The sequence below is a fragment of the Pelophylax lessonae genome (assembly GCF_965119305.1).
Source record: "Pelophylax lessonae genome assembly, chromosome: 4".
Classification (NCBI taxonomy): Eukaryota; Metazoa; Chordata; class Amphibia; order Anura; family Ranidae; genus Pelophylax; species Pelophylax lessonae.
Genome location: NC_138771.1, coordinates 117,897,225 through 117,920,494, shown reverse-complemented (window position 1 = coordinate 117,920,494; position 23,270 = coordinate 117,897,225). Strand labels below are relative to the sequence as shown.

At 43.1% G+C, this 23,270-nt stretch overlaps 1 protein-coding gene across 1 annotated transcript in view; it reads left to right on the top strand.

Annotated features, from left to right (window-relative positions):
• The window catches only part of LOC309553340 (dual oxidase 1-like), a 165,126-nt gene that overhangs the window by 24,396 nt on the left and 117,460 nt on the right, over nucleotides 1-23,270 (top strand). The window contains exon 2 of the mRNA XM_082254407.1: nucleotides 20,563-20,642. Within this exon, the coding sequence (XP_082110533.1) occupies nucleotides 20,579-20,642 (64 nt within the window). The 5' untranslated portion in view covers nucleotides 20,563-20,578. The remainder of the gene's footprint in view (nucleotides 1-20,562; nucleotides 20,643-23,270) is intronic.

Sequence of the window (23,270 nt, the reverse complement as noted above, 5' to 3'; positions counted from 1 at the left end):
AGGTGTATGAGAGGCACTCCATTGCTACCAGTCTCAGGTTCTTTTTTTGCAATTGCATGTTACTATGTTACAATGTACTATTATGTTCCTGGTGTACTAAAAATAAATAATACAATTAATTCTTATTAAAAAAAAAAGTACACCTCAACAGACAGTATTATTCTTGTGAACCTAACATAGGGAGTAGTATTACCTTTGACTGGAGAGTCACAGCTATCCAGTAGCGAATACCAGCCAGAATGTCTTTTGCCATGCAATACTGATGCTACATGTACCCATCAGTACCAAACAGGTGCTTTTAGGTGCTAGAAACATACAGCGGTAGGTAAATTGAGCATATTTGTGAGGAGTGGAAGAGGGTAAGGTTACATATGTGTAACCCCCCCCCCCCCCCCAAAAAAGAAGAAAATGGGATTTTAATTATGCCTTTAATAGTGATACATACAGTGACTACTCAATATTAAAAACAATTTTACAATTATTAGATAAAAACATCTAAAAAAAATACATAATTATAGTGCAAAAATGTATGTCTTGAGAACCAAAGTCTACACATTTCGCAGGATCCTCAGGACTCTTCTGGTCTCATATATACATCAGGAGAATTGTTAAGAAAAATGCAACTGTAAAAAATAACCACAACAGTTAAACAATTTTATTTGCAAAAATAAAGATTATTTCAAATCTATACAATTTTTTTCTGCCCTTGCAGAAAACATTGGGGGGAGGAGTTTGAAGAAGAAAAAAATTAAAAATAAATAATTTCACACACACAAACACAATTCCCACCTTGTCAACCTGTCCTACAGTATATGCACCAAACCTGGGAACACATAAGGGACCAAAGGGTGCACCAAAGAAGTCTATCTAGCCTATGGGGGAACCCCCAAGGGAACTACGCAGGGTCGGAAACTAAGTGTGTGGGCACAGGTATGTCAGGATCCAAACATGACAATGTAAATATATATTTAATATTAATAAGCCATCCACATCAACAAAATGGGGGCCAGCATCTTCCTACGGGGATGACCCTCTTACCTTACCTTCCAGATGTCAATATAAATGGCAACTCCTGCAATCAATATCAGACCCCCTAACAAATCTCTGAAATGAAAAATAGGGGAAGATACTATATGGAAAAACAGCAAAAATGAGGACAGCATTGTTTATAAAATACCTAGGATATCAACAAAATGGGAACCATAGCAGTCCAATCAAGATGGCTCCTACCAAAGCAAAAATATATGGACCCCCAATAGGCAAAGAAAGGAAAGACCCCAAAGTACACAAAAAAAAATATACTAACAGTATTATTATGCCTCAGAGTTGAGGATCACATACCACTAAAGAATCAACCAGCCGCATCCATGCTTCTCACAAGACAGCATACCAACTGACCTAGTCATAAACCAGCCCTTAAATAGCAAAACACCTCAGAAGCTACTCCTATCCGGTGGGCGTATCGCGGCAAAACACGCATCATATATTGTCCAGGGGGGTCCCTCCCCACCTCCCTCCATGGCGTCCCCAGAAGCTGATATCCATCAGAAATCAGAACCAGAAGTGACGTCAGGGTCAGCAATGCCATCATATCCAGGCATCACGCACATCTGGCCCATGGATACAACCACAGGGCAGATGTGCACAATGTCCACAGACCTGCCATCCCAGAAAACAATGATCTGGAGTGCAATAAAGACTACTCACACCTGTGAGCACCACCCTACCTGGACCTAAACCTATGCACAGCTGGGAACAGGACAGATGGGAACCCACCAGTCTGTCCCTTCATGTATGCTGAAATTACCCAAAACCAGGCAGGGAAGGTAGGAGGTTAGGGAGCCAAGCAAATAAAAATGAAAAAACAAACTAGTTAACCACAAAACAAAACAGCCACAAAATAAAATAAACAACAGACAAAACAAACACAAAATGAAATAAATAAACTGAACACAAAATAGAAAGCAATATAACTCAAAACAAACCACACAACAATACATTGAGAAAAGAAACACAAACCAAGACAGACACAAAAAATCATAGCACCCAACTACATGAAAAAGAAAAAAAAAAATACACACACAATCCCAAACATCTATGTTGCTGCAAGGTTCCAATTTTTTGGCAAAAGAAAACAAAGCCAGTAGGACAACAATATAACATAAATATCCAAACATATTTTCCATAAAGACAATACCACAAATTATTCATATAAGCAGAAGTTGACACAAGTATGGATACAGAAGTAATACTCAGAAAGCATAGGCATCTTCCCTACCAAATAATGTAAGTGTTCACATATATAGCTAATGTGGTGGGCTAATTCATTTGTTATGAATTGGGCAAAACTAATGGACTCATTCAATCCTGGTGGTTTGGTAGCCTTTAATGTGTAAATCCATATTGTCTCAATTTGTAGTATCTTTTTGTCAAAATCCCACCCTCTTGGCGGAGGGTGAATTCTAGCTACTCCTTGGAGTCTTTAACTTTCTGACACTTAGCAAAATGTCTAGCTACTGAATACTCCAGGAGACCATTGCATATATCCAAGACATGATCCTTGATTACTATCCACAGATTTCAGATTTGTCTTAACAATATAAAATGGTGTCCACCCAGGAATTTGGTTTCAAAATCTTTTCCAGGTGGTACAGAACACCGGACAAACTAAATAAAATATTTCCAGAGGTTCCAAACCTTTGCTGGTGTTGCAACAAAGATCTAGGCTCCATCACACACATTTGGTGGTCATGCCCTAAATTGCAAACGTATTGGACTGTAATTCATAACCTCTCCCCAGCTCAATATCTCCTCCATTATACCTCCATCCCACAAAAACATTACCGAAAATCTCTAACTCTTCACCTAATAAATGCGGCTAAAATGTGCATCCCTTCTCGGTGGAAAGATACTAATCCCCCGTCAATTAAGGATTGGATGCAACGGGTCACGAGAATATAAAGAATTGGAAGAACTTATCCATCAGGCTAAAGACACCTCAAATAAATTCTTCACAACCTGGGCTGGCTGGATGACTTTCATGGAATCGTATCAATACCAACAGGATACGTAATCCGGATTCATGACTTTAGCAAAAAAACTCTCTAAAGGGGAGAGGATGGTCGCAGATAGGCATCCTGCCCCTCACATACATCAGTCTATCACCTTTTCTATCTCTTTTCTTTCCTCCCCCTGTTTTTACTCTCACACTTCATGACATGCTCTCAACTTTACCTTAAACCCGCACTACCTCTAGCTCTCCGCCCTTTTTTCTTAGAAATGCCCTACCGATTAGGCTTCAACTCAGTGGTTACTCCCTCCCCCTCCTCCCTCCTTAATTAAGGAAATTGCTTTTCTAAGATGAAGACTCACAGACACAGTGAGTCTTATATATCTGACTTAACAACTATGTTATAAACCTCTCAGTTTGACCTAGTTAGGTCTACCACATGTTCATAGGTGTGCCAGGCCTATTGCATTAGGGTGTGCACCCAAAGCTCAAACACACATGCATGTGTTTGTGTGTCATTCATATATATATATATATATATATATACAGTATATACAGTAGATATATATTTATATATATATGGCCCTGGCACACTGATATCCCTACCAGCACTGTGAAAGATAAGTGTGTAAGCACCTCTGATGGTGGCAGAGCCAGTAAGAGGGAGATCTTTCCCATCTTCCTGCTGCTACACAGAGTGATAATGCTAATGCACACTAGGTGATTAGGGTGTGCCCAGGCACACCTGGCACACCCTGTGCGCACGCCTATGCACATGTTCAAACCAGGCTTCTAATATGTAACCTATTTTGTTATGGCGGCTGCGACCGCAACTCATATTCATGCTTGTCACTTGTTATATTTGAAAACCCAATAAAAATTTCCTTGGAAAAAAAAAATGTAAAATGAGCCACATGCACAAGTGAGCATATATACTGCACCGATCATTTCACAATTGCCGGAATGTCTGAATAGCCAGATCTTATGATTTGACCAATGCCAATTCAGCCATACAATCTGTGTGGCTAAAATCACATTACATTCCCACCGACATGGTGCAGGACCGTTTTTTTGGTCCGCACTGGAATCAGATTGCATGGGTGTCCCATTACTTTCTTAAACAAAATCTTCCTAAAACCAAGCTGGTTATAGTCTCCCCACCCCCACCCACCCCCTACACTCATGCCCTCCTCCTTGACTTTTTAGTTAAGATCAATAATACACTTATTAGTTCATCCCCTCATGCCAGGGTACTAGGTTTAATCCTAGACTCTAACCTGTCCTTTTGACCCCAAATCCAATCACTGTCAAAAGCTTGTAGACTTCAGCTCTGTAAAATTTACTAAAATTCTCCCCTTTTTATCTAATGAAACCACTAAGCTACCTCTTCACTCCGTTGTTATCTCTCGCCTTGACTATTTAAATTCCCTTCTTATAGGCCTACCTCTCCATAGGCTGTCTCTCTTCAGTCTATCATGAATGCTGCTGCCAGACTCATTTATCTTAACAACCACTCAGTGTTTGCCACCCCTCTCGCCAATCTCTCCACTGGCTTCCAATTACCCAGTGAATTAAATTCAAAATAATAACAACAATCTACAAAGCCATTCATAACTCTGCCCAGAGCCACTTCACCAATCTTGTCTCCAAATCTCACTTAGACCGACCTTTCTGCTCCTCCCAAGACCTCCTGCTCTCTTGTCTCCTTCTCCCTGATCTTCTCTATGGCTTCTCCAGAGCCTCTCTCATCCTCTGGTACTCTCTACCTAAGTCTGTATCTAACTATCTACTACTCTGGCCACCTTAGGCAATCCCTAAAAACACATCTCTTCAGGGAAGCCTATCATGCCTCCAGCTAACAACTGAAGCATTACCTTTTGCACCACTAGTCCCACCCTATTGGATTTTTATCTCTTATGAGCAGGGCCCTCTTAACCCGTATTTTATTGTATTGTAACTGTACTGTATTCTTTTATATTGTAAAGCAATGTTCAAACTGTTGGCATTATATTTATATCATGTATAATAATAATAATATTTACAGTTGTTCCCTGTCCGATCATTTAGCTGCTTACCTATTCCGTTGAAAGCAAAAGTATCCAGAGATTCATATCTGTATCTGCTTGGAAAGAAGTTTGTGAGAACTATAAAGTGACTGCATATTACCTGTAATTACCTGTAATCATTTCCTGAAAATGTGCTACCATATGCACCTCTTTAACTATGGGAGTGTCAGACTCAGAAATTGAATGTTCTCATTATAAACTATGATACATCATTAATACCTGGGATACATAAATGCATCACATGGTTTTAATATGTGTGAGGATGGTTTACAAAAGTGGTTATTTCAAAATAAATTGTGTTTAAAAACTTTTTATTTAGGGTTCTAAACATATACCTCCTGGAAAGATACCCCAGATTTGCTTTCTATAGTGAATGGCTGGTTTTTAATGCAGCTTGGAATGTGCACTGTAACAAAATTTACAGCAAGTAATGCAATGTCCCAAAGCACTCCAAGCAAACAATAAAGTGTAAGGTCACCTTTACAGAAAATCTGTAAGGTGAACTTACACCGGACCCCCTTCCCCATCACCCCCAAAAAATAATTCTATAATCTCTGTTGAACACCTGAAATCAAAGTGGGTGGGCTAGCACTGTGAACTGATTAGGATTCATTGTGGTGGGCTAGCACTGTGAACCAATTAGGATCCATTGTGGTGGGCTAGCACTGTGAACAAATTAGGATTCATTGTGGTGGGCTAGCACTGTGAACCAATTAGGATCCATTGTATTGCACATTGCTGCCTTCTAAAATATTTCAGGTCAGGAAGCTGGAGAAGAAGGTAGTTATAAAAGAGAGACATCATGGGAAGAACATTACTCATTTGGTAAAGCTTAATCTTCAAAACAAAAATAAAATGTGTCCTCAAAACACACAAAATAAAATTATTTTGTATATGCCACGAGGGAACCAATGAAAAAGAAGGAATAATAAAAACCATACTGAAGATCAACCTCAGTATATCAAAATCTCTTTTTTAACCCCAGAGCAATTGTATATGTAAGAGACCCAGCAAACTACTTGGCACATGTGATGCTTAATCTTGAAGATGAACCCTAGAATAATAAATATTGTCTAAAAAATAAGAGGCATGGATATTATTACTTTAATCTTTGCATGTTTTGTGTATTTCTTCCAGGCCTGTAGTAATTTAACATGAAAGTTTGCTGTTGTGCAGACTGGTACTTACTGTTCTTTCTCCTTGTGTTGGGTGACTGGTCATAGAGTTTTCCCTCCTCCTATTGTTTTCTGTAGACAGCCTGTAGTGAGTGTGGCCTGCTGGGTCATACCCACGGCTCTGCCATGTTTACAAGGCAATATCTGTGTTTTAAAGGCCTTTGGTACACACAGAGTGGATTTATATACTTAGTGAATTTTAAAGATTATATTTACATTTATTGTGTTTGTGCCTGGAGTTTAGCTTTAATGAACAGGCTTATGACTGGCTACTAGAGTTGAGCGGACACCTGGATGTCCGTGTTCGGTGGGTCCGGCCGAACTTGAAAAAAAAGTCCGGGTCCGTGACCCGGACTTTTTCCGAACTTGACCCGGACACCGAACCCCATTGAAGTCAATGGGGACCCGAACTTTCAGGCACTAAAATGGCTCTAAAAAAACAATGGAAAGGGCTAGAGTGCTGAAAATGGCAGCAAAATGTAGTTAAGAGCATGGCAAGTGCTCTGCAAACAAATGTGGATAGGGAAATAACTTAAAACAACAAAAAAAAACAGAAAAATAAAACAATTTTCTTCATCTGTGAAGGACGAGGCCCATATGGAGTAGGAGGGAGGTTGAGGTGGCGGTGGGTGTGGCGGTGTAGGTGGAAGCGGCGGTGGAGAGGGACGAGGTAGCCAACACTGCTTTTTTTTAGTCATTTTAAATTAGGGTACACCCCAAAAGAGTGAGAAAGATCAAAAATATAACAATGGCTGGGTAAGGCCGGTATCCATTTGTATTCTGCGGATCCATGCCTGGTTCATTTTAATGAATGTGAGCTTGTCCACATTGGCTCTGGACAGGCGGCTGCACTTGTCTGTGATAACGCCCCCAGCCGTGCTAAATATACGTTCAGATAATACACTGGCTGCAGGGCACGCCAGCACCTCCAAGGCGTAAAGGGCAAGCTCAGGCCATGTGCTCAATTTGGAGACCCAGAAGTTGAAGGGGGCAGACCCGTCATTCACTACATGTAGGCGTGTGCACACATACTGCTCCACCATGTTGGTGAAATGCTGCCTCCTGCTAAGACGTTCCATATGAGCTGCTGGTGCTGCTGTTTGTTGTGGCTTTCTGACAAAGCTTTCCACATTTCGGCCATGCTAACCCTGCCTTCTGAGCTGCTGGCGGTGCCCTGGTTGCGTTGGCGACCTCTTCCTCCTCCTCCTCCTCCTCTGCCTTGGCCTTTTGCTTCCACTGTGGCCCCGCTGTCAGGTGGGAATGCCAGCAGCATTGCGTCTACCAGCGTGCGCTTGTACTCGCGCATCTTGCGATCACGCTCCAGTGACTGAATTAAGGACGGTACGTTGTCCTTGTAACGGGGATCCAGCAGCGTGGCCACCCAGTAATCAGCACAAGTTAGAATGTGGGCAACTCGGCGGTCGTTGTGGAGAAACTGCAGCATGTAATCGCTCATGTGTGCCAGGCTGCCCAGAGGCAACGAAAGGCTGTCCTCTGTGGGAGGTGTATCGTCTGTGTCCTCTGTATCCCCCCAGCCACGCACCAGTGATGGCCATGAGCTGGCCTGGGTGCCACCCTGCTGTGAACATGGTTCCATCTCCTCCTCCATCTCCTCCTCCTCATCCTCCTCATCCTCCAGAACTGTGCCCCTGCTGGACAATTGTGTACCTGGCGTTTATGGGTGCAGGAACCCACCCTCGGAGCCACTTGTGAATGACTGCCCTGAAAGCCTTGGAAATGATCCCTCTTCCTCCTCCTCCTCCTCCTGTGCCACATCCTCTTCCATCATCGCCCAAATCGTTTTTTGAAGGAGGCATAGAAGTGGGATAGTTAAGCTGACAACGGCGTCATCGGCACTGGCCATGTTGGTGGAGTACTCAAAACAGCGCAACAAGGCACACAGGTCTCGCATGGAGGCCTAGTTATTGGTGGTGAAGTGGTGCTGTTCCGCAGAGCGACTCACGCATGCGTGCTGCAGCTGAAACTCCACTATGGCCTGCTGCTGCTCACAGTCTTTCCAGCATGTGCAAGGTGGAGTTCCACCTTGTGGGCACGTCACATATGAGGCGGTGAGCAAGAAGGCCGAAGTTACGCTGCAGCGCTGACAGGCGAGCAGCAGCAGGGTGAGAACTCCGAAAGTGCGCACAGACGGCCCGCACTTTCTGCAGCAGCTCTGACATATCGGGGTAATTTTTAAGGAACCTCTGCACCACCAAATTCAGCACATGCGCCAGGCAAGGGATGTGCATCAAACCGGCTAGGCCCAGAGCTGCTATGAGATTTCGCCCGTTATCGCACACCACCAGGCCGGGCTTGAGGCTCGCTGGCAGCAACCACTCATCGGTCTGCTGTTTCATGCTTCTCCACAACTCCTGCACGGTGTGTGGTTTTTCCCCCAAACAGGCAAGTTTTAAAACTGCCTGCTGTCGTTTACCCCTGGCTGTGCTGAAGTTGGTGGTGAAGGTGTTACGCTGACCGGATGAGGAGGCAGTAGAGGATGAGGAAGCGGAGTAGGAGGAGTTAGGAACAGGAGGCAAACTGAAGCGCCCTGCAATCCTCGGTGGTGGAAGGACATGCGCCAAATTGCCTCAGGCCCAGCCGCCACTGCATTTACCCAGTGCGCCGTTAGGAAGATATAATGCCCCTGACCGTGCTTACTGGTCCACGTATCGGTAGTTAGGTTAGCCTTGCCACAGATGGCGTTGCGCAGTGCACACCTGATTTTTTCCCCCACTTGGTTGTGCAGGGAAGGGATGGCTTGCCTGGAAAAGTAGTGGCGGCTGGGCATGACGTACTGTGGGACAGCCACCGACATAACGCTTTTAAAACTGTGCGTCTCCACCAGACGGAATGACAGCATTTCAAAGGCCAAGAATTTTGAAATGCTGGCATTCAGGGCCAGGGATCGCGGGTGGGTAGGGGGGTACTTCCTCTTCCTCTGAAGTGTTTGGGAGATGGAAAACTGAACGCTTCCACGGGACATTGTGGAGATGGTTGGTGACCCAGGTGGTGGTGTTGCTGACAGATCCTCTGTTTGCAGGGTGGCAGGTGCTGGTATCACTACAGAGGTGGATGAAGAGGCCTAGACTGCAGCAGAAGAGGAAGCAGGAGGAGCCAGAAACCTTTCTTGGTTTTGAAGGTGTCTACTCCACTGCAGCTCGTGCTTTGCACTTAGATGCCTGATCATGCAGGTTGTGCTCAGGTTGAGAAGGTTTTTGCCTCGCTTCAGGCTCTGATTGCACAGGATGCAAACCACTCGTGTCCTGTCATCAGTACATTGTCTGAAGAACTTCCACGCTAGAGAACTACTTTGATCTGGCTTTGGTGCGCTCGGTCCCTTGCTGCGTTGGACAGTAGCAGGCATAGTGTCTAGGGCACGGCCGCTCCGCTTCTGCACCCTGCTCCCTCTTCTGCTGTGCTGGTGGCTCTGTGCGACCACCGCCTCTTCCTCCAAACTACTCAGGTCACCTGCATGACCTTCATTCCATGTGGGGTCGAGGACCTCATCGTCCTCCACATCATCTTCCACCCAGTCTTCACCCCTGCCCTCCTTGTCGGTCTCCACAATTCTGAGTGCCGCAGCAGTTGGCACCTGCGTTTCGTCATCATCGGAGACGTGCTGCGATGGTTCTTCCATGTACTCATCTTGAGAAATAAGTGGTTGGGCATCGCTGCACTCAATCTCTTCCACTTCTGGGGCAGGGCTAGGTGGATGGCCCTGGGAAACCCTGCTGACAGAGTCATCAAATAGAAGAAGAGACTGCTGCATGACTTGGGGCTCAGACTGCTTGCCTGATTTGCAAGGGGGTGAGGTGAAAGACGGTTGGACATCGGCTGCAGGTGCCAAATCTGACCTTTCTGCAGTAGACTGGGTGGGAGACAATGTGAAGGAACTGGAGGCACTGTCAGCAACCCAATCTACTATCGCCTGTACTTGTTCTTGCCTCAACACTTGTAGAGGCGCATCATGCCCTACCAAATACTGCTGCAGGTTCTGTCGCCTACTCACACTTGAGGAAGGTGTTTCATTTGTGCGTGTAGCTGGCACAGATCGACCACGTCCTCTCCTTGCAACAGGAGCTCTACCAGCAGGCAGCACCACGACCCAGGCCACGGCCCCTATTTGACGTTCTCCTCATATTTCTGTAATTTATGATCTTGCCCTAGAAAGGTGTTTATTGAATAGCGGAACAAAACAACAACAGTATCCCACGGGTGTATCTCACAGTCAAATATGCAACCTATGCCGCAATTAAATTTTTTTTTACCCCAAAAGGGTGTTTATTAAATAGCGGAATAGAAAAACAGTATACAAATACAACGGGTGTATCTCACAGTCAAATATGCAAAGTATGCCACAATTAAATTTTTTTCACCCCAAAAGGGTGTATATTGAATAGCGGAATAGAAAAAAAATTATAAAATGGTGTATCTCACATGTACAAACACGGACTAGGCCCCAATTACAATTTTTTGTACCCTAAAGGCAGGATGAGGATGAGGAAGAGGAGTAGGAGGACTTCGGAACAGGAGGCAAACTGAAGCGCCCTGCAATCCTTGGCGGTGGAAGGAGATGCACCAAACAAATTTAAAAAGGTGTATCTCACATGTACCGATAGAGACTATGCCGCAATTTCCTTTTTTTCACCCCCAAAAGGGTGTATATTGAATAGCGGAATAGAAAAAAGTATATAAAACGGTGTATCTCACACCTACAAACACAGACTAGGCCCCGATTACAATTTTTTGTACCCTAAAGAGAGGATGAGGAAGAGGAGTAGGAGGAGTTCGGAACAGGAGGCAAACTGAAGCGCCCTGCAATCCTCTGCGGTGGAAGGAGATGCGCCAAACAAATTTAAAAGGTGTATCTCACACGTACCGATACAGACTATGCCGCAATTTAATTTTTTTCACCCCCAAAAGGGTGTATATTGAATAGTGGAATAGAAAAAAGTATATAAAACGGTGTATCTCTCACGTACAAACACAGACTAGGCCCTGATTACAATTTTTTGTACCCTAAAGGGAGGATGAGGATGAGGAAGAGGAGTAAGAGGAGTTTGGAACAGGAGGCAAACTGAAGCGTCCTGCAATCATCGGCGGTGGAAGGAGATGTGCCAAACAAATTTAAAAGGTGTATCTCACACGTACCGATACAGACTATGCCGCAATTTAATTTTTTTCACCCCAAAAGGGTGTATATTGAATAGCGGAATAGAAGAAAATATATAAAAAGGTGTATCTCACACGTACCGATACAGACTATGCCGCAATTTAATTTTTTCACCCCAAAAGGGTGTATATTGAATAGCGGAATAGAAAAAAGTACATAAACTTGGTGATTTTTCAATAGCACATGTGAACACAGTAGTGTCTTATGTTTTATGTCACGGTCAGCAGCAGGCTATGAAGGGAAAAAAAAAATTCCCCTTTAAATTTGTAATTTTTAAATAGCAGATTAGAACAGCACTGTGTAGTAAAATATAGCTGAACGCTGCACACAACAGACTGATAAAAATATTTATTTTTCTCCCTCCTCCTTCTCCTCCTCCTCAGTGGGCTCAAGTGAGGGCAAAAAGATCGTTCACTGCACCACCTTCCACACAGCAAAATCGATGTAGATCGCTAACGGACGATTGTACTGTCCTGTGTCTCCTTTTCTCTCCCTGCCTACTCTCTCCAGCCTGTCCCTAAAATGCTTTTCTATCTTTCCCTGCCTACACTCTGACCTGTCCCTACATTCTTTTCAGCCACAATGTTTTTTTTTCCTGTCTCTGTCCCTAATTAGCAGCAGCCAGCACCGTTGTGTGTGCTCTCTCTCTACACTAGAACAGACTGACGCGCACCGCGCTGTGTCTCTAGCTTATAAAGACCTGGGTCACATGCTTCAGCTGGCCAATCACAGCCATGCCATTAGTAGGCATGGCTGTGATGGCTTCTATGGCTAACCAGTTAAACGCTTGTTGATTGGCTGTTGAAACCGCGCCATTAAAACCGCGCAATTACATACAAAACAGGAAATAAAATTACCGAACACGGATTTTAAACCCGAATATACAGTAAAGTTTTCGGGTCCGTGTCCGGGTAACAAAAATCCAATTATTCGATATGGACCCGAATAATACAGTCCGTATTGGCTACATAAAAAACTTTCGTTAAAAAAAGGTGGTGGGAATTAGTTCATAATGCTTGAGCCACATAAAACTATTGGAGCCTTCTGTGAAGCTTTTGACCTCATTTAATTTTGAACTGTATAAGAGTATAAGAATGTCTATGCAAGTAAAAAAACAATCCTACACATGGCCCATGGCTTCATTCTGTAAATGCCTTATGGGTTATATGTCTCTGGCCATTGTGCAGCTCAGCTACAACAATTGTGTCAAATTTTCTTTGTGTAAAAGGGTGTACAAATTCTGTGTAAATGCTTTCTTTAAATAACTAGAGTAATAAAAAATAAAAAAAAATTATAGTCAGCTCCATCTATATACAATATGAAACATTGATAAGGTGTATAGCTAACAAATACAACAGCAAATGGATTGTATCTATCAACTTTTTATTGAAGTGTCAGTCTACCAATAGTGACATTATAGTTCAAAGTAGATGCTGGAGAATTACATCAGATGTCTTTTTAGCATCTGTATAATATCTCCTAAAGGATTATTGTAGTGACAGTATATGTATGGCTTATGAGTTCCCAAGCCTCCATGGCAATAACAAGGAGGGCTTCTCTGCCTACTGGATTTTTATTTAATAATACATGACACTGTAACAGGAGTAGGAAAAATCGTTTTTAAAGCCTAGTTCCACCCAAAAGTGGAACTTCTGCTCATCTGCTTCCCCCCCCCCCCCTCCGGTGCCACATTTGGCATCTTTCAGGGGGGAGGGTAAATGGGTACCTGCTTTTTACCAGATATCCTTCCCCAATTCTGGGAGACAGCGCAGCGGCGCTGTCCCACGGAAGTTCTGCCCCCTCCTCCTTCCCCCACTGCCGAGCCAATTAAAAAGACCAGCGCGCTTTGCGCTGCACAGTGGGGAACCAGCTGTAAAGCCAAAAGGCTTCTTTGGCGGTTTCTGAATGGCGGCGGCAGCACCTGGCAACTGATCTAAAAATCGGCTGGGGTGTTGACATCACGGACTCCCTGGACAGGTAAGTGTCTATATCTTAAAAGTCAGCAGTTACAGTATTTGTAGCTGCTGACTTTTATTCCCCCCCCCCCCAACTGGTACACCGCTTTAACTAGAAGAGTAACTTTAAGATGAAGTAGAAATTAGCTAAGAACTATGGTAGTGACAGTGCAGATCAGGCAGGTTCATGATTTGAATAGCTATGACCAGGGAGGGAAGCCATAAAGCTTTTTATTATAATGATACAGAAGAATGGACACCTTTGTTTGTAACCCAAGGTTAGATAGTCTCTTAAAGTGTTACTAAACCTACAACAGTAAAAACAGTCTGTATATGCAGTAAAATATGCTTGTTACACTCACTGTGGAACCTAAGGGGTTAATCATCCGCTTTGTGTAAAAAATCTATTTGTTCCTGGCTTCTCTGATCCTCCCTTTCTTCCACTGTCCACTGATAATTTCCTAATTACACAGAGTCCATGGAGTCAGGCTGCACATGCTCAGTTTGGTGTATATTGCTAGAGAGGTTTTTATTTTCTTAGGAGGGTACATGTGATCAGCACAGGACTAATCAGCACTGTCCAGACAGAGGGTCAGGGGTCTTGCAGTCTCATAGGACAGCCTGAAAACTTCTACAAGCTTTAACCAGTGCTTGGCTGGACACTGATGGAAGTCACAAGACTGCTCGAACTGCTGATGAGAAAAGGTATTTAGCAGTTTATATTTACTAAAATAATTGCATTTCCATGTTCTGTATACTGTGGGAGACTAGATATAGTGAATGCAGGCTCCTGGGTTTAGTAACACTTTAGGTGTATTCTTTGTTTTTTCTTATTGCTTGTCTAGTAAAATTCTGGTGAAATAGGGCTGGGTGGAATAAGGTGGAGAGAGTGTTTTAGAGAACATTCTGTTGCTGATACTTCTTTTATAATGATGATTTTCCATAAAAGGGATGATGTCATGTACCACATCATCTTTGGCATACAGCCCATTAAGAAGTGAAATTTAGTACAAACTACTTACACCTACTTTTTCTTGCAAGTGCTGTATTTGCAGCTGTATAAGATATACTGTATATATCATTTATGTAGGTGTCTTTTAAAGGGGACCTTGTGATACATTGTGATTCAACCTTGAGTTGAAGGCTGCAGGCATGCTCCCATATTCCCATATTTATGTAAACCTATGTAAATAAATCCCACTTTTAATTTGAATGGCTCGATCAACTTTTCTTTGAATTTTTAAAACACTAAACATCTAGAGACTTTTCCTGGCAACGATGTTCACATCATATCTACAGTTAGAAAGTTCCAAGCATTTTAAAAATTGTACCAAACGTTGGTAATGTTGTTGCAATGCATGCATTTTGTTTTCTTTTATATTGTACATGCTAGAAATTAGTAGTGATGGGTGAATCTGTTCAAATTAAATTTGGAAGGTTCATTGCATCTTGTTAACAATTCTGTTGACATTTTGTTTAGGGGGGGAGTCAATTTTTTAGGACACTAGGAAACTACTGTAAAGGATGGCACAGGAAGTGGGGCACTGCCATAAGGAATACAGTGCACCTGAAAAGTATTCACAGTGCTTCACTTTTCCACATATTTTTATTTTACAGCCTTACTTCAAAATGGATTAAATTCTTTATTTTACTCAAAATTCTACAAACAATACCTCATAATGACAATGTGAAATAAGTTTGTTTGAAGTCTTTGCAAATTTATTAAAAATAAAAAACTAAACAAATCCCATGTACAAAAGTATTCACAGCCTTTGCTCAATACTTTGTTGAAGCACCTTTGCCATCAATTACAGCCTCAAGTCTTTTTAAGTATGATGCTACAAGCATGGCACACCTATTTTTGGGTATTTTCCCCCATTCTTCTTTGCAGAACCTTTCAAGCTTCATCAGGTTGGATTGGGAGTGTCCGTGCACGGCCATTTTCAGATCTATCCAGAGATGTTCAATCAGGTTCAATTCTATCTTTGCTGTTTGCTTAGGGTCGTTGTCCTGTTGAAAGGTGAACCTTTGCCCCCAGTCTGAGGTCCAAAGTGCTCTGGAGCAGGTTTTATCGAGGATGTCTCTGTACATTGCTGCATTCATCTTTCAATTGATCCTGACTAGTCTCCCAGTTCCTGCTGCTGAAAACATTCCCACAGCACGATGCTGCCACCACCATGCTTCACTGTAGGGATGGTATTGGCCAGGTGATGAGTGGTGCCTGGTTTTCTCCAGACATGATGCTTCCCAATCAGGCCAAAGATTTCAATCTTTATTTCATCAGACTAGAGACTCATGGTCTGAGAGTCCTTCAGGTGCCTTTTGGCAAACTTCAGGTTGGCTGTCATGTTCCTTTTTACTGATGAGTGGCTTCCGTCTGGCCACTCTATCATATAGGCCTGATTGGTGGAGTGCTGCAGAGATGGTTGTTCTTCTGGAAGTTTCTCCTCTCTCCACAGAGAAATGCTGGAGCTCTGTCATCAGGTTATTTGTCACCTCCCCCTACATCATATCCAAAGTGCGCTCCATTATTGCTAGTGGCTTGTTTTATGCTGTTGCCTTACAGCAGTAAGGGAAGGGTCTAGTACATTGTTTCTCAACTCTGGTCCCCAGGGCACACTAACAGGCCAGGTTTGCAAGAAAACTGAAATACATCACAGGTGATATCATTTGCTGCTCAGTGATTGCAGTATTCCAGTCTGCATCTCCCCAAGGTAATACTTAAAATCTGGCCTGTTAGTGTGCCCTGAGGACCGGAGTTGAGAAACGCTGGTCTAGTACACCCAGAAGAGTGTTTGTGTTTCTGGTTTACCACCCGATGTTGGACCTACATACAACATCTGCTCACTGTTCTACACCTCTTGAACCTTGACACCAGAGGGTTTCTCCTTTTTTATTCACGCTGATGGACTTTTAAAAGAATGGACTTGTCTTTGTTTATACTGCATATATCATGCACTACTCACCTCATCACTATAGTGCAGCATTTTTCAACCTGTGTGCCGCGGCACACTGGTGTGCCGGGAAGAGTCCCCAGGTGTGCCGTGGCAAAATTACCCCATCTGATCTACAAACTGTGTTGGCCACTCAGTTAAGCCTTGTTGTTACAGCGGTTCTGGTCCGCTGTCTAAAGCTCACTTCCCGCTGCCACAGGCATTTGGGAAGCTGTGCGGGCCGTCCGATCGCATCTTGCCAACCGATGAGGTCATCGGTTGCTAGGGGCGGGTCAAGCGTACGCACAGCTTTCTGGGATGTGTGAGACGCAGGTCCCAGGAGACGCTGGCTGGCGTGCTTTTCCCCGAGGGGGGGTGAAGAAGAGCATGAGGAGAGGAGGAAGAACAGAGAGGAGGCTTTTCAGTGGCTGCATATGAGCTTCTCTGAGCGCCATGAGGTACAGCAATTGTACCTGTAATTTACCTGCATGTTTTTGTTTTAGGTATAATTGCAGGCATGGTGATTGTTTTTTTTTTTTTAATGCAATATAAATATACATAAGATATGTTGGTTATTATTATTATTATTGGTAATAGTAACTATATTTCTTTAATGGTAACTGCACTTCTTTTTATTTTGTCTTCCGCTTGCACATTGCTCTGCTGCAGTTTGGCTGCAGTGCAAGTGTAGCGCAGGGTACCCGAGGTTTTCATGTGCATTGCCTGCAGTTTCCTATAGACTTCTATTATGTCCCTCATTTTTGGTGTGCTTTCAGAAAATGTAGGACATAATAGAAGTTGATGAAAAAACATCAGGTAACGCACATGAAAAGTGCAGGTACCCTGCGCTACACCTGCACTGCAGCGAGTCATAGTTAAATATACATTCCGGCTCTGAAATGGTTTATCGGGGTTATGGCTGAAGATATCAGCCATAACCTCAGTATTGTTTTTTACAGCCCACGGCTGGCTTTCTAATGAAAGGGTTCCAAGCAGCACATGAGCCACTGGAATGCTTTCAGAAGTAGCGGGAGGGGATGTACCCCCCTCCCACCGGCTCACCCGAGAAGTAATCCAATAGTGCAGCCGGCTAGTCCCAGTGGCCGATGAAAGAGTATATCCTCTTTAATAGCCTCTATGGCCTTGGAGGGCCAGAGCGACGTCATGTTGTTCCGTCCAGTCCAGGCTGCATTTTTGGTTGGTGTGCCTTGAGATTCTTCCAGATTTTAAAGTGTGCCTTGGGTGAAAAAAGGTTGAAAAACACTGCTATAGTGCACCATGATTTATGTCACCTGTTTACACTTTTACTTCATATGAATAGACACCATTTTTAGGATTTGTACATTTGTTTTCACAGGTTCATGTCACATCATGATTCATGTTATCTTTTTGTGCCCATGGATTGAATACACACTACCGTTTATATTTGTGATTTGATATTTGATTTTGCAGGATTGTTACATGTATTCACTTTTATTTTTATTTTTGTCACTTATGTTTGTGTAGCAGAATTCCCAGCCGTTTTGCTGGATATGGGTTCACCAGGGTTACCGCTAGTAACAACAGCACATTTAAGTATGTTCTCCAAGTGTGAGTACTGAGGCAAGGAACAGTCCAGTATCTTTGGGTTCCACACATACCTATCTTTTTATATCAAAACTGCAATGCTTTATTGCAGAATTATTCCCCCTGACGCATTTCACGGACATAGTGCCCACCAAATGAGACCCATTCAAAAGAATGGGGCCCTTCTGCAAGCACCCGGTAATCATATATAATGTATGCTGTTGCAGCATGCTAGTGCTTAATGGGTTAAAGCAGGTGATGAGGAGGCAATACGACCTCTCCTAGCCTCCTGTCAAATGCTCTCTGAAGAGTGATCCAAATGTGGATCGCTCTTCAGAGAGCAAAGCTAGTTTGAATAAGCCCTTAGAATAATTTTAGTAAATTCATTTTAGTTTAATACTAAAGAGGTGACATTGTAGACATTTGTAAGGTAAAATGTCTATGTAAACTTAGCTTTGTTTTCCATATTTTAGGTCTGCATGAATATAAATCTTAAAGTAATCTGTTTATGTTTTTTTTCACCCAAAATTTAGACAACTTTCATACATTTTTTAATAGGAAAATGTGTGAACCTGGGGGTGAAAGTTGTGTGAATCATGGCTAAAAAAAATTATATACACTGACCCTTTATTATATTTGTTATCTATTATCTCTATACAGTTTATTCAGTCACATTTTCTGGAAAGTTTAGACACCAACATTTTTATACATTAATATTAAAGTGGTTGTAAAGGCAGAAGATTTTTTTTTATCCTACTGCATTCTATGTAACAAGGTAAAAAAATCTTCTGCAGCCCCCCTGAGCCCGATCTTGATCCAGGCATGTGCACGAGAGCCAAGGCTCTCTCGATTCTCTAGCTCCATTGGCTCCTGCTGCTGTCAATCAAAGTCAGAAAGGAGGGAGCTGGGGACAGGGTAAGGCTGGCAGCCTTAGGCCTGGGGGGCAAGTCAAGTCAATTGGCCAATTGAACCACTGAATCAGCTCATCTATACCCCCCTGGTTTTATCATGGGTATTGATGTTATAAAGCAAGACAAATATGATACAATGTGGTAACATAATTTAATGTTAATAGCAATCAATGCAGCCTGATCAGTGCCAATCAATGCTGCCTCACCAGTGCTCATCAGCTCAGCCTCACCAGTGCCCATCAGTGCAGCCTGATCAGTGCCAAGCAATGCAGCCTAACCAGTGCCCATCAATGCAGCATCCCCAGTGCCCATCGGTTCAGCCTCATCATTGCTCATTGATTGCTTCCTGGCCAGTGCCCATCAGCTCAGCCTCATCAGTGCCAATAAGTGCAGCCTGATCAGTTCCCATCAGTGCAGCCTGATCAGTGTCCATCAATGCCGCCTGATCAGTGCCCATCAATGCAGCCTGATCGGTGTCCATCAATGCAGCCTCACCAGTGCCCTTCACTGCAGCCCCACCATTGCCCATCAATGCAGCCTGATCAGTGCCTATCAATGCAGCCTCCCCAGTGCCCATCAATGCAATTTCATCAGTGCATATCAATGCAACCTCACCAGTGCCCATCAGCTCAGCCTGATCAGTGCCCATCAGTGCAGCCTGATCAGTGCCCTTTAATGCAGCCTGCCCAGTGCCTATACCATGCAGCCTCACCAGTGCCCATCAGCTCAGCCTCACCAGTATCCATCAGCTCAGCCTCATCAGTGCATGCTGATCAGTGCCCATCAGTGCAGCCTCATCAGTGCCCATCAATGCAGCCTCATCAGTGCCCATCAATGCAGCCTCATCAGTGCCCATCAGCACAGCATCATCAGTGCCCATCAGTGCAGCCTGATCAGTGCCCATTACTGCAGCATCATCAGTGCCCATCAATGCAGCCTGGTATGTGCCCATCAATGCAACCTCACCAGTGCCCATCAGCTCAGCCTCATCAGTGCCCATCACTGTGGATCCGGCTGGTCGCTGATCTGTAGGTTCTGCTGAGAGCTGGCCATGGCTTGTGGGCAATTGCCACCCTGCCTCCTGGCCCAGCCCGCCCCTGGCTGGGGGGGGGGGGGGATGAGCCCCGCTCTGTGTGTCTTATAGACACACAGAGCAGGGCTCGGGAGCGAGCATGCACGAGCAACCCCATAGCAAGCAGCTTGCTGTGGGGTCATTCCGTGCTTGGAGCCCAGAGAACTGGTGGAAGACATGAGAAGAGGAGCTTTTCCACAGAGCAAGTAAGTATAACATGTTTGTTATTTTAATATTCAAAAGAAACTAAGCTTTTCAATCGTTTTAATCCTTTATATATATATATATATATATATATATATATATATATATATATTTAAATATAGCTTTGGTAAATACTTGTATAATTTAAGAACACTATTGTTATAATTCCATAGAACCAATGCTTTATGAACATGAAGAGGTTAATATTACAGCTGCAGCACAGATTGCAGATTTGCTGAAAGGAGGAAACGGTCTCTTCTGCAGGCAATTCAATAACTGGACCAGCTGCATAGCCAAGTGTAAAATATTACTATACAGAATGCCACTGGCTTTGTTTATCAAGCAGAAAATAGTAAATTTACAAATGTTACGTTTGCAGGCAAGTGATGAAAAATGTAGCATGACAGCATAATCCATATTCTTTATAGTTGTATAAAATAGTAAAAATAAAAAAAGTAAAAATAGCTCAGTACTTTTTTTTTGTATTTTGTTTTTAGGTATCTTAATTGGAAGATGAAATCACAATGCTGGTTTACCTATGCATCACTTATCCACATAGCCCTCTGGGGTTTCTCATGTAAGTGTACACTGTGATAGTAGTATTATGTAAATCTTCAGAATGGCTTACAAGAAATCAAAAAGCTTTTTTAAATATAGTTTTAAACGTATAGCCATAAATAAAAACCTATATATTGCATATACCCATATAAAAGGCAGATAACCTATAGCATTAGGCCCCCATTCACACTAATGCATTTTTTCATGCTTTTTGCAGAAATGCAGGCCATTTTTTTAACCTGGGTTCCTATGAAACACCTTCACATCAGTGCATTTATGTGCCTTTGCGTTTTTAGAAAGGGTCAGGGACTTTTTAAAATGCAAAACTGTGCTTTTTTTGCCATTTTAATGGAGAAGCTGCAGAAAAGCATGTAGTGCATTTTTACCGCAATTTCACAGTGATTTGCTTTTTTAAAATCTGCACAACAACAAATCCCCCCCCCCAATCAAAAGGATAAAAACCGCAAATTGCAGTAACATTGCAGCAAATCGCCGTAAAATCACAGCAAAAAAACCTTGGAAAGTACAGCAAAAAGCACTACAGAAACGCTCAAAATCTACATGCATGGGTGTGAATGGAGCCTAAAACTGGAATTTACCTGGTTGCTTTTTTTGCACATCACAACTGTGCATTGTGCTGCATCATTAACCACTTGCCGACCGCCGCTCGACTATGTACTGCGGCGGTCAGCCCCTCACAGGCAAAGCGACGTAGTACTACGTCGCTAGCCTGTGAGGCTCTAGGGAGCGAGCGCTCGCCGCCGAAGGCGCGCTCCCGCGTGGTCACGGACACCCCCGCGCGTGTGCCCGGCGGACCCGATGTCCGCCGGGCACTCGTGATCGTCCGTTACACCGGAAGAAAGGCAGGCGGCTGATGTAAACAAAGCCGCCTGTCATTCTTCCCTGTGTAAGAATGGAGATCAGACGGTTCTACTATGTAGACGGTTCTACTAGCAGCCACATCCAATCACAGTTAGAATCATGCCCCTAGGACACACTTAACCCCTCCCTCTCCAATACAGTTAACTCCTTCACTGCCAGTGTCATTTTTACAGTAACAGTGCATATGTATAGCACTGATTACTGCAGTAATGTCACTGGTAACCCCAAAAGTGTCAAAAATGTCAGTCAAGGGTCCGATCTGTCCGCCGCAATGTCGCAGTACCGCAAAAAAAATCGCAGATCGCCGCCATTACTCGTTAAAAAAAACTATAAAAATGACAAAAATCTTTCTCTTTGTTAGTAAACGCGATAACTTTTGCGCAAACCAATCAAAATACGCTTTTTGCGATTTTTTTTACCAAACATATGTAGCAGAAAACAAATTGGCCAAAAATGTTAAAAAATTCTGATTTTGAAATTTTTTGGGGAATTTCATATAAAAAAATGTGAAAAATATTGTTATTTTTGCAAAATTGACGCTCCTTTTTTGTTTATAGCGCATGATCAAAAAATCGCACAGGTGATCAAATACCACCAAAAGAAAGCTCTGTTTGAGGGAAAAAAAGGACGTCAAATTCGTTTAGGTATAGCGTCGCACGACCGCGCAATTGTCCGTTAAAGTCCCGCAGTGCCGAATCGCAAAATAGGCCCTGGTCAAGAAGGGGGTAAAATCTTCCGGGGCTTAAGTGGTTAAAAAAAAATTACCTCTATACCATTTTAGTAATCCAACAGACCAATGTATGTTTTAAAAAAAATCTGAATTTTTGTCACAAATTCCTTAGTTTTTTTTATACCTATTTATTTCAATATAAACAAGTTACTCACTTTCTGCCTGGAGTATGAGTTGTAGAAAAGTAGTATTTTCTGGCAAATAAAGCATTTTAAAAACAAATCCTAATTTGTATTCAATTGATTGATATATACTATGTTTTAAAAGGGACAAGCGCCGTTTACATGCATGGCAGTCATTATAAAAAGTAAAACAGGCAAAAACTATAATACTGAAAGTGTATGCAAAGTTAAAACATTTTTATTTTATTTTGGATGGAGTGGTTTGGGGTTAAACCCTTCTGGCAAGTTTATTTTTGCAGTCTGTGTTACCTCTGGGGAAATTCAGCCCTCCCTTTTGTCATCAATGCAGAAAGTGAAAGAAAATACCAAATTTTTAAGCGCCTGGAGTGCTGCTCCGACCCCCCCCCCCCTCTGCTTTGGAATCCCCCCCCTTGTAGCTGTCCAGTTCTCCCTCCTCCCCCTCCTGCTGGCTGCAGCTGCTTCTGGGGCCGGAGATCACTGTCAGGATGGAGAGCGGGGGGGGGGGGGGTGCCTGGTATATATGTGTTTACCAGACCCCTTTCTTTCCTGAATGAATGCAGACAGTGGTCAAACTGTTCGCTTCTATGTACATTCAACACTGAAGCTTAGTAAACTATGTTTGCTACACATCAGTTTGTGAATGAATAGGAGTCTCTATACAGAGACTCCTATATATTAATCCACAATGCAGCTCAGGCTGCGGAGAAAGAAACTGTCTCCTGTCCTTTTGTCTGTTTAAAAAAAGTGTTTAGAACCCTGATGCCCCTCCAATAAAATGTATTGCCCCCCTCCCACAAAAAAGGTATTGTTATACAAAAAAAAAAAAAGTGGAGAGCAAGGCCTAGCAGTGAAATGGTTAAATATTTTTATTTAATTTTTTTCCCCAAAACAT